This window comes from Megalopta genalis, chromosome 2 (assembly GCF_051020955.1).
Source record: "Megalopta genalis isolate 19385.01 chromosome 2, iyMegGena1_principal, whole genome shotgun sequence".
Taxonomy (NCBI): Eukaryota; Metazoa; Arthropoda; class Insecta; order Hymenoptera; family Halictidae; genus Megalopta; species Megalopta genalis.
In genome coordinates this window covers 27846876-27861200 of record NC_135014.1, presented here as the reverse complement: position 1 = coordinate 27861200, position 14325 = coordinate 27846876, and the positions used below count along the sequence as shown (strand labels likewise).

General features: G+C 42.0%; 3 protein-coding genes across 4 annotated transcripts; 2 read left to right on the top strand and 1 right to left on the bottom strand.

Annotated features, from left to right (window-relative positions):
- Positions 1 to 1845: 1845 nt before the first annotated feature.
- Sps1 (inactive selenide, water dikinase) lies at positions 1846 to 5760 on the top strand. Its single transcript, XM_033486871.2, has 6 exons — positions 1846 to 2437; positions 3282 to 3386; positions 3642 to 3903; positions 3989 to 4179; positions 4250 to 4494; positions 4587 to 5760. The coding sequence occupies exons 1-6, from the start codon at positions 2152 to 2154 to the stop codon at positions 4737 to 4739; spliced, it is 1242 nt and encodes a 413-aa protein (XP_033342762.1). The 5' UTR covers positions 1846 to 2151; the 3' UTR covers positions 4740 to 5760.
- Positions 5761 to 6139: 379 nt separating this feature from the next.
- Positions 6140 to 9039, top strand: Ak3 (Adenylate kinase 3). Its single transcript, XM_033486872.2, has 4 exons — positions 6140 to 6573; positions 7572 to 7691; positions 7807 to 7979; positions 8092 to 9039. The coding sequence occupies exons 1-4, from the start codon at positions 6405 to 6407 to the stop codon at positions 8299 to 8301; spliced, it is 672 nt and encodes a 223-aa protein (XP_033342763.1). The 5' UTR covers positions 6140 to 6404; the 3' UTR covers positions 8302 to 9039.
- A 10-nt stretch (positions 9040 to 9049) lies between these two features.
- Atg4b (Autophagy-related 4b) lies at positions 9050 to 13326 on the bottom strand. Of its 2 annotated transcripts, none has more exons than XM_033486867.2 (6): positions 12690 to 13326; positions 11841 to 12020; positions 11403 to 11750; positions 11043 to 11324; positions 10574 to 10974; positions 9050 to 10479 (listed from the first exon to the last, which is right to left on the bottom strand). In XM_033486867.2, the coding sequence occupies exons 1-6, from the start codon at positions 12751 to 12753 to the stop codon at positions 10297 to 10299; spliced, it is 1458 nt and encodes a 485-aa protein (XP_033342758.1). In that variant the 5' UTR covers positions 12754 to 13326; the 3' UTR covers positions 9050 to 10296. The 2 variants fall into 2 exon arrangements, with proteins under 2 accessions (XP_033342758.1, XP_033342760.1); XM_033486869.2 differs by lacking the exon at positions 12690 to 13326 and adding an exon at positions 12311 to 12621.
- Positions 13327 to 14325: the final 999 nt, after the last annotated feature.

Sequence of the window (14325 nt, the reverse complement as noted above, 5' to 3'; positions counted from 1 at the left end):
ACATTAACAAAATTTCCTCGTCATATTTAGTTATTCTTATTGCATTTCAGCTGCAGTTTATAAAAAAAATACAGGTATTTCTTATGCGGTAGTACATTCACCTACTCTCGGGAAGTATAGGTCGTGTCGAAGATGTGGCGAAACATAAATAATTTCAAGCTCGGACAACAGAGACACAACGTTTCAGTATATTCATCCGATCCAGTTTTACCTTCACGCGGACTTATAAATTCGGGAAAGAAACTAAAAAAAGCACATGCCAAAAATTAGCAATACAAATATTCTTCGGATCTCGATGGAGAACCGCTGGGCAGCATTGATTGGCTAACGAAGACGTGGCGGCACGTTCGAGCCAGCGGAAGAAACTAATGAAAATCGAGGCTGCTTTGCGCCAAAAGATTCGTGTTTCCGGTCAATCAGCCGAAAACAATCGAATCGCATGCCCGAGAATTCTGCATACATACATATTAGTACAGTACACTATGTATGAAAACCTAGTGAATCACCAGATGGTGCAGAATTGTAGAAATTTATTACCCAAACAAAAAGTATCGTAACCTGTTGCTTGCTGTACATAAACTGAACCTTGAAATTTTCATGATAAAATGAAGAAGCATGTTTGTGTTCTATGGGAAAATGTACCATACGAGCTTTAAAAATAGTTACAGGACCTATCTTATCATGACATGCACGTGCTTCGTCTAATTTTGATTTACGCTTTAAATCAAGAGACTGTTTCATTTAAATTTCCATAGAAAAAAATCAATGAATTTTCATCCTCAGGAACGAAAGAGAGTTGCGTAATGATTTTATTGAACAACCACGATGATAAAATATCGTAGTGATACTTTGTTCACCTTTGTTTAGTGTCAGAAAGAGGAAGAGAGAGAGAGAGAGAGAGAGAGAGAGAGAGAGAGAGAGAGAGAAGGAGAGAGAGAGAGAGAGAATTGTGTAGCTAAGAGCTTGGATCAATGAGAATAAAATATGAATGACCATTTCAGGATCGTTTTTTACTCAACTATGCAGGTTTGATTGACATTTCCTACCAGCTGCGGTAGAAACTGTTCAGTCAACATTATTAATGGAAGAAAATAAAAGAAGACAGCGTTATAGAGATATTGAAATATCATAATGCTAAAACATGAAAAGCCAAAGAAATTAGAAAACCCTCAAACTATTCTATTAAACATTTTTTAATACAAATACTCGAATACGCTCGGTGTATCCGAAGCGACACAATAATTTCAAGCCAGATTGTACCTTCATAGGCGTATATTCAGCATTTTACTGGCGCACATTTTTTCCAACAATTTTTCTTGACAACGTTAATCAATAATCTACTGTAAACATAGCTCAGTCCGACAGTGAAAAACGTGTTGTCCAAAGAACCGATAAATAACATCGATACATACAGCTGTTCTCAAAAGCGTAGACATACGCTGTTCGGCGAGCAACTATATATAAATTTCTCAACGAATTTCAAATCAAATTTTCTATGTTATAGGCTCTGCCGTTCAAGGGAATCCGAGCGTTTAAACAGCTTAACTGGCGCATCAATTGCATCGCGATTCGCCTGCAAAAACGAAAAGGAATAAAACATATAGAGAGGGGCTTGAACTTATTAGGAGCAAAGTGTATACGCGTCTGAAAGGCACACTTGTCGCATCGGTTCTCGGCTGAAATGGTTTGTTGCAGAGACGCCGTTGCAGGACACGGGCTCAGCGTTGTCGTAACGACGTTCCTGACGCTAAACTACGTTGGGCGCATGCGCTCGTTCGAAAGGACCAATCGGAGGAGCGCAGTGCCAACGGAAGGGACATCGGGGGGTCTCTTGGTGGCCTTGCGCGTTCTTCCGATTCCGTGGAGACAGAAGGCCCGTCCATTTTGCCAGCACGTACGATCCCGGGTAGTCGACGCCGGTGGAAACTGTAATTCCCGTTCGCGACGAGTTCGTATCAGCGAGACAGTGGCTGTCTGTCGGCGGCGATTCCTAGAGGGAACAACATCGCAGATAGCGCGCGTGAGAACCTGCTGCTCGGTCGACATTGGTAGAGGAAGCCGTCGGAGGAGAATCGTTGTCGCAGGGGCCGCGAAACACGTCGCGTACCCGGTTCTCACTCGTTTTGCTGGTGTGCGGTTTTCCAGAGAGATATGGCGGAGCTACAGGGAACCCAGGTCAGCCAGGACGCCCTGGCCGTTGCTCAGCTGGAGCTCGGTGGAAATCCGAATGCTCTAGCGTTGCGTAGGCCGTTCGATCCCGTGGCACATGATCTAGACGCGACCTTCCGCCTTACGCGGTTCGCCGACCTAAAAGGATGAGGGTGTAAGGTCCCTCAGGAGGTTCTTGGGAAACTCCTCGAGGGACTACAGGCAGACGATGGTAACGCACAAGATCATGAACATGCCCACTTCATGCACATGGCCATTCCACGCATCGGTAAGTAGATCCGTGGCCCTTGTTGCGCGCGTACGATGATACCGTCGTGGGCGGACATGTTTGATTTTCTGCCGCGTCTATTTTCTTTGTTTCTAAACAGTTTTTCTGCTATTGTTCGAACACGCGACATATCATGAATATTCTTGCGAACGCTATCGGATGATTATGACAATTTTTCGGAGCGGCTGAAGATTATAGATTTTAAATTTGAGATTTTGCAAAATTTTTGCCGGTTCCGGATTTTTGTAATTAATGATATTTGATGCCGTTTAATAACGTTACGCTTTTGTTTATTTGATTATGTAAGTTTGATCATTTTCCCGACGATCGGAAGGTCTCCGGAAGATACAAATAAACAGATTTGTTATTGGCAAAGCTGAGGGCGGGAATAATAAAATAGTCGGCCCTGTTGTACTGTCAGCCATATTGTCGCCTCCCGCTCGTTTTCTCCCACGCCACCGGAAACACAAGTGTTCTCAACCTCTTAAGAATTTTACCGTACAATCAAAATATACGATATCCATTTCTGGACTCCAAAACATGTACACCGGATTTTGTTTAAACATGACATTTTACAGGATTCATAGTTTTTTCTTTTTATAATATAAACTACCGGTGAATCAATTCTTTGAAAAGTGATATTAAGTCCACTTTACTTTTTCTTTGGAGAAAATTTTTAAAAATGCTACTTGATACACTGTGGTTCTTTTGAGGTTCAAATTGGCTGTTTTGTAATATTAAAAAAATATATTAATTACATAAAATGATTCTCCTACTAATTACACCACAAAAACTAGAAGTAAACAATTTGAGCTTAACTATGAACATTATTTTCATGTTACAGGTATTGGTATGGATTCCTCTGTGACTCCACTGAGACACGGTGGGCTCAGTTTGGTCCAGACCACAGATTTCTTCTACCCGTTAGTGGATGATCCATACATGATGGGTAAGATACAAGCGATAACAATTCCTGAATGAGGAACTCTAGATTTTTTAGCTCTCAGTTACATGAAATCGAACGACGTACGATTTTACGAAACTTGAAGAATGGGCCGAGGCCAATTCTATACTGTTGCCTAGTCCTGGTCTCGAAATTTCTTTAGAGTTCGTGATTCGAATAATATTTATGTTTCCTTTGTTAAGGATAAAAATTTGTTATATGGCATCCTGTTTGACCACTGCTATTGGAGTACTTTTCCAGGTAAAATTGCATGCGCTAATGTTATCAGCGATTTGTACGCCATGGGTGTTACGGAGTGTGACAATATGTTAATGTTGCTGGGAGTCAGTACAAAGATGACTGAAAAGGAACGGGACGTTGTCGTTCCGTTGATCATGCGAGGGTTTAAAGATTCTGCCTTGGAAGCTGGCACAACAGTGACAGGAGGTCAAACAGTTGTTAATCCTTGGTGTACAATAGGCGGTGTTGCTTCCACTGTCTGTCAGCCAAATGAATACATTGTGTATGCATTATAACATTAATTATATATTCCATTTTTTTCTCTACGTGCCACCTGATAATAACAATAATCTCTCGATTTAATTCAGGCCAGACAATGCGGTCGTCGGCGATGTCCTTGTGTTAACAAAGCCTCTCGGAACTCAAGTTGCCGTTAATGCCCATCAGTGGTTGGACCAACCAGATCGCTGGAATAGAATCAAACTTGTGGTTAATGAGGATGACGTGAGGAAGGCTTATCAGAGGGCAATGGACAGCATGGCCAGGCTGAATAGAATAGGTACATATTTTTTTATACTCTAAATAATTACTAAAAACATTGATGATCAATTGTTTCGTTTTATCAACAGCGGCCAGACTGATGCATAAGTATAACGCACACGGAGCAACGGACGTCACGGGCTTCGGACTCTTGGGACATGCGCAAAATCTGGCTAAACACCAGAAAAACGAAGTCTCCTTTGTTATTCACAATTTACCTGTTATCGCGAAAATGGCAGCGGTAGCGAAGGCCTGTGGCAACATGTTTCAATTATTGCAAGGTCATTCCGCGGAAACCAGTGGCGGATTACTCATCTGCTTACCTAGAGAACAGGTGTGTAATAAAGTTCCGAGTACTCGAATATCCATTAAAAGATGCGTGTAACCAGTACAAGTACATAAACCATTGATCGTAATGATATTTAGGCTGCGGCGTACTGCAAGGACATTGAAAAGCAAGAGGGATATCAAGCGTGGATCATTGGTATCGTGGAAAAAGGGAACCGTACAGCCAGAATAATTGACAAACCGCGAGTGATAGAGGTTCCAGCTAAAGAGAAGGATGGCGAACTCTGGTAAAACGGTTGCCGTCCCTTCTTTTACCGACATGTATTTAGAAAATACTACGGTCGAAACGCGCATTTACACAAGAGAACCACACCTCACAGATTCAGAGCACTGAAGTGGTGCACTATTTTACAAAGTCTCTTTTCTTTAGATACAAGAAAAAAGTACTGACGAGAACACACACACATTCACACATTTCGTAGCAGTGTCAATTACAGTTTTTGTTCTATAGGTTCAAGACGTGATATAATAACATTAATGACTCTCCTAATTATGCGTTATCTTTATCGAAGTTGAACGGGGATACGATTCACTATCTTTTTTTTATAATATTTGTCAAAAGTTAGAGAAAGCGTTCGTAAAATGTTTTTGGCGGTCTTCCGGGCGACGATGAACGATCATCGAAGAACTCGATGTTGAAGAAACAATGGGGAAACAATTCGAAAAGAAACGTTAAAAGTTAGGTATAGTCTTTCTAGGATTAAGACTAAATGCACGTAAGTCTAGCCTCGGGTAGCACTAGGCTAAACTCTCAATTTGCATTTGATTGAGCTGGCAAATACACGGGCGACGATTGGGTGCTTAAAACGTTGACGAACAACGGTTTCGATTAACGTACGGACAAATGATAGTGGTTACAGAAGATCTATAAATATATTTTAAGGGTGTATACAGCATCAAAAGGTTTTAAAAAAGCGAATCGATGTACATTATAATTAAATCCGTGAGTTCAAGTCGACACGGATACCAACGCAGATCAGAAATTTGTAAGCATTGCTATCCCCCGAATAATAACGGCAGGCATTCGACGCCAACGAGATTACCACGATTTGTAATTCCGAATCTATTGTTAATATAGAACGTGTATAAGATGTCCAATTGGAAGATAAGGCCTTCTCTAGTTCTCTCGTTACATACGCTTTTGAAAATAATTATTAAAAAAAAGAAAGATGAATGCAAAAACAATGCACAGGTCCTAATGTTGTATTACTTTTTCATATGAATAAAGTGCTACTTTGTCAATAAAAAGAAATCACCGTTATTTCAATACGATATATTATATATTATTATATATATAATATATAATATATTATATTATTTCAATATACGATGTATTATTCCAACTCCGCGTTGCAGGAGGTTCACCTGTGTGACGCTTGGCGCCGATTCGGCAATTATGAAACACCTTGGCTGTTTGCGTCATAACACGCGTACGTACAACTTTGTCTCTCTAAGGTCGCGCGACTCGGGCAGATGTTCAAGAACAGCCTAAGCTATTTTCTCTTCGTTCTAATTGGCCGATATGATGCTATAGCTCGCGATTGGTTGCGTTGCAAGACGAGGGGGATGCAGATGCGACGTGTCGGAGGGAAAGAAGCAGTTTGAAACGCTTGTTCGATCCGGACTTGTGACCCAAAGCAGCCAACACGTCGGTGGCGAAAAGACTAGGCACGTCCGTTTATTGGCTGATCCCTTGTCATTCTGTTCGATAACTGGCCGTGCAATCTGGGTTCACAGGTCAACCACTATAGATCGGCCGATATATTTTCCCTCTGCACGGAATAGTTGTCACTCTCGCGTAAACGTTTCGCGCTCGAAAGGGACCCCACGAGCTCGGCGTGCCGCGTATTTTCGTTCTGTGCGACAATCGGTTTTTCTCTCCGGAGTAACGATCTAATGGTAGCGCTATCCACGTGGTGTTTCAAGGCTGCGGCCTTCAGGGCCGTGATACTGGGCGCCCCGGCATCCGGCAAGGGCACCATGTCCTCCCGAATTATTAAACATTTTAAAGTGACTCACATTTCTAGCGGCGACAAGTTGCGGCTCCACATGAGCAGCGGTACCGGTACGTGCAGAAACCGTCAATCGTTGATCGCATTCCTCCGGATGGTCACAGTCTGAAACGTGGTACCGGACCCCCCCTTGCAGACTCTTCCCGGTTAGCAAAACCATTTCCTCGCGGATCCCGAGCAGATGGCTCGTTTCAGGATACTTTTTCTTATCGATAAGCAGAGTTTAAGCAGTGATTGTCTTTTCTGTTATCGTGCTTGATTAGGTTAAGACTATCTTCATTGATCTTATTACAAAGTTTGAGAGACCGATATCGAATTGCAAATTGTAATCGAGACGATGACATAAGGACACTGTTGATACTATCTATTCGGTAATATCAATTTTGCTCTGTTCTTTCTTGTTTTTATAAAACGCAGGCAGCATCGAAGAACAAGCTCTATTTTTATCTTCGCGCCGAGTGGCTAATCTGTTAAGAGGTCGACGGGTTTTCGTTTTCTTGAATGAAAAACAACGGACAGAGCCGAACCCTTTTCCGAATCGGGATCTATACGAATCGATCGACGAGACAACGGTGGATTTCGTTTAATTTGTTACAAATTAAAGCTTCCCTTGGAGGTTCGCGACAGGGAACAAAGTTAAATTGGTCGCGATTAGATTGCCCCTACTCTGATATTATTTTGTAGGATGTTCTTATCATTATGCTCAGCGTTCCATTTAGAAACATCCGAGTTAGATAAATACGTGTCGATATATTTACAAACATTCCCCTGATACGCGACAACAATTTTTGTTTATTTACAGGTGGAAAGTTTGTTGATCGACGACCATATATATATTTTTCAGATTATTACCACGGGTATTCTCGAACTCGAGTACTCGGATACTCGCTCGATCAATTTTAACGAAAAGTTAACGCGGTCATCATTGAATTCCAATGCACACAGAACACCATTATCGCCCGCTCCAAAGTCCAGCGTAACGCCTAATGAATGAGAAGCGATTGGATCGCGAGCATAAATTACAATAAACTGTTTTTGTTTTTTTTTTCAGAATTGGGTAAGAAGGTGGCAAGCTACGTGCTCTCTGGAAAATATGTGCCCGACGAAGTGATGATCTCGATGATAAACAAGGAAATCGAGACGGTGGGCGAGAAAAACTGGCTGTTGGACGGTGAGTGAATAGGATAAAATTGTATCGGCGACATGATGATCGCTGTGTGGCCGTGAACGACGGATGACTGAGCGCGTGCCACTAAATCCGAAATAAATAGTTGGCATTGGTACAGGATTCCCGAGAACGTTGCAGCAGGCGGAAAAGCTGCAGAAGTCTCATCCTGTGAACCTTGTTATCTACCTCGACGTGCCGGTGTCGGTGATCTTGAAACGCGTGGAGAACAGGTGGGTTCACCTGCCCAGCGGCAGAGTCTACAATATTGGATTCAACAGTCCCAAAGTGCCGGTAAGACGGTAGAGGAAATTGTATTCTAATTCAGAAACGGTTCTGGCATCCTGCCACGTGAAATATAACCAATTGAATTATTATTATCGAGCTATACGTTTCTTTTTTCAAGGGCAAAGACGACGTGACTGGAGAACCGCTGTGCAAAAGGGACGACGACAAAGTGGAGATTGTACAGAAAAGACTAGACAATTATGCGAAAGAGAACAACCCAGTTTTAGCTTTCTACGAGAGTGTCGGGATTCTGAAAACTTTCCGCGGTAGCACTACCGACGAACTATGGCCGAATGTCAAGGACACTATCACGAAATTTTTATCGTAGCTATTAAGTGTTGACGCGTATCGTTTTATAAAGCAACGAATTAGTGGAATATTCGAATTTATAGCGATACCAAATGCTTCCAATAAGATGTAATTATTAGAGCTGTTAATTGTCTAGGTACTCGAGTATACGGACTTGAGGTCTCGGTACTCGAGTATCTCAGATCTAAACCGAGTGAGTATCCGAGCAAAAAATAGTTCTAGCAACACAGTAGTACTTGCACAAATGACAAAGAAAAATGACTGTACGTAAAATGAGAGAAATTTATAAAATATTTTTCTGTAATTCTTTTTTTTTTATATATATATATATGTGTGTGTGTATATATAACGATTACGATATGATTTGAACATTCGTTATCAACCTAGTACAAAATTTTCCAGCTCGTATACAATTCTCACTTGCCTTGCGAACGTTGTACTTGATACTGTATCTTAACATTTTAGATTCAGACGCACATCTTATGATAAGTATTATCATATCAGATTTGGTATTCGAAAAAAGAACGAATATTCGAACAATGATTTAAAACGATATTGCCAATTGTAAATACATTGATTTCTACGTAAGTTGATCATTGGTTCGATTTATGTTTTTTTTTTTTTAAACCAAATCAATCATTTTACACGAATATTGTATTAACATAATACAAACGGGGGATAAAAAATTGTTAACTCTTGTTTTCTGTCATCGCAGAGCGAAATAAAGTGTGCCTGTGATGGCAAAGAGGTAATTAAACGTCGAAAGATTTATTCTTATAATTCTCTCCATGTTTATTTTGTAACTGTACCGATATAAGAATTTTTAACAATTTTTCTCAGCTGTGTACAGACCTATTAACAATATGAGAATTCATATATATATATATCATGCTCACATTCTCGTTCACTTCATTTAATTCTCGAAAAAATTAAGTGGTTCCTCAGTTGATAACAGTAGCCTTAAATATAATATGTATATATATATATACGTTCGGTTAATCGCACATTTCTCTCTTTCATAACATAAAACGTTATGTCGAATGCAATGATAAGGCGCGACGAGGCGCGAGAACTTAGTATAAGTTCCGAGTAGTCAGAGTAATCGTTAGAGGCAAGTAACAAGTACTATTAAATAAATAAATAACTCAGTATGCTTCGTAATGAAAATAAGAAAAAAAAAAAAGATATCGATGAAACTGATTCGCGTGATGGACGTTTCCTGACAGTGAAATACGGTCACTTGTACATCGTGTTGACCGGCGAAGGAATGAGTATGGTCATGTTTGCAAGGAATTACGGTATTGCTGCGTTATAAAATAAGTTATATCAGGAACATTTCCTTAACGTGTTACGAAATGTTATAAAAATTACTCTTCATAGCAAAAATCGTCAACTTACGATCTACGTAAGTCTGAAACGCGGCCGTCGAAACGCGAACGCGTCAAATAAATATCCCCTCTGAGAACTGATTCTACAGTTTAATTATAAACCGCGCGCGCGCGCGCTAAATCAACAATCTAGCAATCGTTGAGGGCGATCGGTATTCCTTCTTTGTTTCTTTTGAGATCAAAATAAAGAGTCAATGTAACGAAAAAGTGTTGTGCAACAACGTATAAGAGAATAAAGCCGCATTAAATTATGATCACAGAATTACATGTTGACGATGATAATGCTCTTTTTTAAGTCTACAACACCACCGCTTTTTTTTATCGCGGATGGAAAATATTTGTGATGTACTTATCCGTTCCGTTCTATGGTCACGGTTTTAGATCTAAAGAACTCTTGTGTGGCTCTTTTCTTTCATCATTTTTATATCTCGCGGCACAAAAATTGATTTCACAAAGTAATTAATTTAACGACTAACCTTTATGCAAAGCTGCATCTACTGGAGTCATTAATTCGAATTTTGTCTTCCTTGTACACGCGTGGACGAATGAGAGAAGAATCTCCGGATGAATTTAATATTACCATCTTTTTCCGTGAGGCTACTAATTGTCCTTAAATACTTAGCGTCTCATTGTATCAACTCAAACTCTTCGCATTCGTCAAGGTCATCGTCGTACGACTCGTTACCTGAGAAGGAGGTAGCAGAAGGAATATTCTCTGCGATCTCGATCTTCTGATGAAGATCCCGTCCGCTCCCTTCGCAGAACAAGAACATCGGGTAGTCGACCTTCTCGTCCTCAGGCACCAAATACTACAACATTAAATAGCATTGAACAATTGATTAACAGATTAGGAAAATATTTTGAATAAAATTACGAATTCTCGTGTAGAACGGTGATACGTACGGAGGGAGCGACCTCCATAAACTTCGTGAATTGAATTTTATTGTGAAAATAGAATCCCACGCAACAGCTGGGGTCCATTTTTGAGATCAACATCTTCCTCGGCGAGGCGCAATGAAAGCTCGTCAAAGGAAAATTATCTTTTAACACATCGACGGTTTCTTGACAATAGTGTGGATCCAGATTGATCAATTTGTCTTCCTGGAATCCTATGAAGTAGAGCGAGTGCCTGGGTCGACCACCAATCACTCCGATACAGGTGTCCAAAGTGAGCAGATGAGTCAAGCAGGATGCATAGATAGGATTTAATTTGTCAACGCCGAGTCTTAAAGGTACAAAAAGTATGAGAGATTTCCATTTTCCACCGGCCATTTGACACGCGCTCTCCACATCTTGCAAATAAACTGGATGGAAAAGGTACGGATTAATTCAGATTCACAAAATAGCAGCTCCAATACGAATGTTTTATTACCTGCACAATCTTGAGCAACATAAACAGCCAAGTTACTAAATACTGGATGGTGTTCACCTGCGTGCTCCACCGCCCGACATAACAGGTGTGCTACAGAGGATGGTCCATACCAATCCCCCGCGCGTTTTCCCCATTGCGCGCCAATAGATACAAGCGTATGTATCGAAAATGGCGATATACGTTCAGGTAAATCACCAAACGACTTTATGATCAGTCTATGATGATACTCGTCCAACTGTTGTTGTTCCGTTTCTATTGGCTGATCCGGATGCCACCGCCATTCTACAGAGACACGCTATATTTACTCATAATCTCTCTAAAATGTATTAGAAAGTTTTAAAAAAAAAAGAAGATAAGTACCTCTTCCAAGAAGATGGCAGACCAGCGCCTGTGCCAACATCATCTGACCGCTCCGAAGCATGCAGCCCCAGCCGCAGTCAGTGGTGAATGTAGATCCATTCAGTATTGGGAACTCTCTTCTGTACGTTAGCCAGAGCCTGGACATGAAGTCCTTCTTGAATTCCTCTATACCATCCTCGAAACTAATAGCGTCTATCGCTAACGATATCTCGCTTCCAGTGTCTAAGGTTTTCTCAGCCTCTGAAGCCTTTTCCAGAAACTCATCTGGCTTCTTTCGGTAGATCTTCCCTAGCAGAAATACTGGAGATTCTTTGGAGAAGTTTGGTTTTACCATCTTGATGGTCCACCCTGCAAACGAAGACAGATTTCGATAGATTTGTACCTGTTTTTTTTTTGTTTAAAGAATCTTTAAACTGGCAGAGACAAAGTTCTACTCACCATATTTGACATTATTCCACATCGACAAAAGCTTTGTCTTGACTTTACTATCAACTTCTGTTGCGACATTGCAATCATCCATGGGTACTCCATTGTTTGTGATATCGAGCTGTATATTTGAGACATGGTCTGCAGTGATCATTCCAGAAAACAATCCAACCGTGCTATTGCCCAAACCTCCTGAAAATCAAAATATCGATCGCATTTTAACAACATACAACACAATCGGGAAATGTCTGCTGGCTGCGGGATCGATGTACAACAAAGACACGATTATCAGTTGTGAATCACTAGCCTGCGTAATCGTACATGGTAAAACTAGTCAGTTTTCCAAGAAACAATGAAACAGCGATGATTCAATGGTATTCTCTAATCGTCAAAAAATTGATTAATACACTTCCAGTGAGCAAAGCGTTAAATGAAACTGATCTTGGCACGTAAAGGACAGGCAGTTACAAAAACGACAAAACCTCTAAGGAACATCCTCGAACAAAAAATTGTTATGGCACACTTCTTCTATGGAAGAACACAGCTACACAGTCGCGTAGACGTAAACGGAAAAATTTTCGGAAACGTGGCTTGTGTCTCAGTCCCGACATCGCAGATATAAATGCTCGTTTCTATTTTCGCTGCGAGGAAAACGGCAGAAAATTAGCGTCGAATATCCCCAAGGTTTGTTTATGCTCGCCAAAAGCGAAACGGATCCTGCGATTTTGCCAAGGAGGTGTTTTTCCGACGAACGGCAACATTTGCTTAGAGTTCGACACGCTTTAAAATTAGAAAGAGCGGGCAACGTTATATCCGCGAGAGCCTCGTTCGAATTAGAGCGAAGTGAAGCCAAATCCTTACCTAACCTCTCCCTGGAGGGTTGCACCTGTCCATTCATGCCCAGAAAGTAAATCTTGGATAGCATCTGCCCGGAGACATTTAAGTGTGCCGCAGAACGATGGAGACGCGAAAGAAGACAGCGAGAGCGACAGAGGCCAATCACATTTTCGCGGTTGCACCGATAATTACAAATGACAGCTCCTCCGGTCGCTCATTGCATCGCGCCGCCTCGATCCTTGGCCGTGTTCACGCGAGACCGGACGATCGAACGCGAAATCGTGCATCCGTGGATGCACTTTGGCCAGCGAAACCGATGCGATGCAGTTCGGCCTCGGGCGGGCGATCGCGCAGGGCCCGTTTCACCGCGGTGTCTCCTCGCAGACGGCGGTCGGACGTCGTCGCATTTTCTTTCACGCGGCAAAAGTGAAATACCCGCTCCGTAAGACACTCGAAATAGACGACGCCGTCGGCGGACAGAAGGACAGAAAGACCCAGGAATGCGAGTCTTTTGTGGACGCGGCTCGACTGGCGAGCCGAGTCGGGCACGGGCGAGCGCGAACGTTTCGAAAATAGGATTAAAGAAACCAGTGACAAGAGACGCGTTGGGAAAGGGACGCGTGTTTACGAAGACGCGTCGCGTGTGAAGTTTAAAGCGCTCGGCTGCGCACGCGAGCAGCCGCGCCGCCTGCCGGCTAATTCGAACAACGACGCTGCACGCGAAGTGCACCGATGCCGCACGCACACCGATTGCACTGAAACGGATCTGATTTGAAAATCGCGATAGCTTATCATCGTGCACACGCGCTCGAGAAACTTTTGATCGCTTCGCAAACGAGATTACGTGGAAAAATGTAAACACAATTAACGCTGCTTTTCTTTGTTCGGCGGCAGATTATTGCTACTTTGTACCAGGCCGTAGCGTGACTCATTTTTCTTCGTGAACTTGTTCGTTGTTTCAGTTTTCAATGCTCGTTGCGATTTTATCCTTCTATATTGGTTTGACTTATAATTTCGTTGATGCAATGAATAATGAACCTGTGAATTGTTTTAGAATTTTTTTGGATGAGTTTGTGAAGAGTACGGACTTTCTCTCACTCGAATAAAAAGAGGGGTAGCTGCGTAGCCGGCTGCCTGGGCAAGGGGCTGCCCCTGCAGTAGGCAACCACGTTTATTGTTAGTTTAAAGGTTTCAATGTTTGCGGTCTTTTTACGTAAACTGTCATCGGCGTAATATAAATCGACGTACCAGCGTCTACGAAATGAACATCCGACGCGATTTTAAAGTACTTCCAGAATGTAGAAAGTATGGTAAAAGGGTAGCTGTATACACTCGGTTGCCGGCACAAGTGGCAGCTAAAATTTCGCTAAATCTTCCAGAACGTTCGCGGTGCTTCGGCGCAAGATGTTCGGCATTTTTCAACGAGTATAGCGACCGATCGCGCGACCCCCCAGCTCCGTCCATTAATTTAATAAACCGCGTCGAAAGCCGTCCAAATAAGATGTATCCGCGTTATAATTGAAGTTTATAATATATTTGATCGCCGGTATTACTGCGCTCGGAACGGATCTTAAGTACTCCGTAAACTGGACCGCCATTCCGTTAATTAATACCGTCGAGAGGCTAACAAACGCGGCGGCGGTGGCGGCGCTTTCACGCG

Excerpts from the sequence above, each read along its gene's own strand:
- Ak3 (XM_033486872.2), top strand. The coding sequence starts at position 6,405 with ATGGTAGCGCTATCCACGTGGTGTTTCAAGGCTGCGGCCTTCAGGGCC. Across the intron at positions 6,574-7,571 it reads CCACATGAGCAGCGGTACCG|AATTGGGTAAGAAGGTGGCA; the intron begins GTACGTGCAGAA and ends TTTTTTTTTCAG. Across the intron at positions 7,692-7,806 it reads GAAAAACTGGCTGTTGGACG|GATTCCCGAGAACGTTGCAG; the intron begins GTGAGTGAATAG and ends GCATTGGTACAG.
- Atg4b (XM_033486867.2), bottom strand. The coding sequence starts at position 12,753 with ATGCTATCCAAGATTTACTTTCTGGGCATGAATGGACAGGTGCAACCC. Across the intron at positions 11,325-11,402 it reads CTGCCATCTTCTTGGAAGAG|AATGGCGGTGGCATCCGGAT; the intron begins GTACTTATCTTC and ends GTGTCTCTGTAG. Across the intron at positions 10,975-11,042 it reads TGTTGCTCAAGATTGTGCAG|TTTATTTGCAAGATGTGGAG; the intron begins GTAATAAAACAT and ends TTTTCCATCCAG.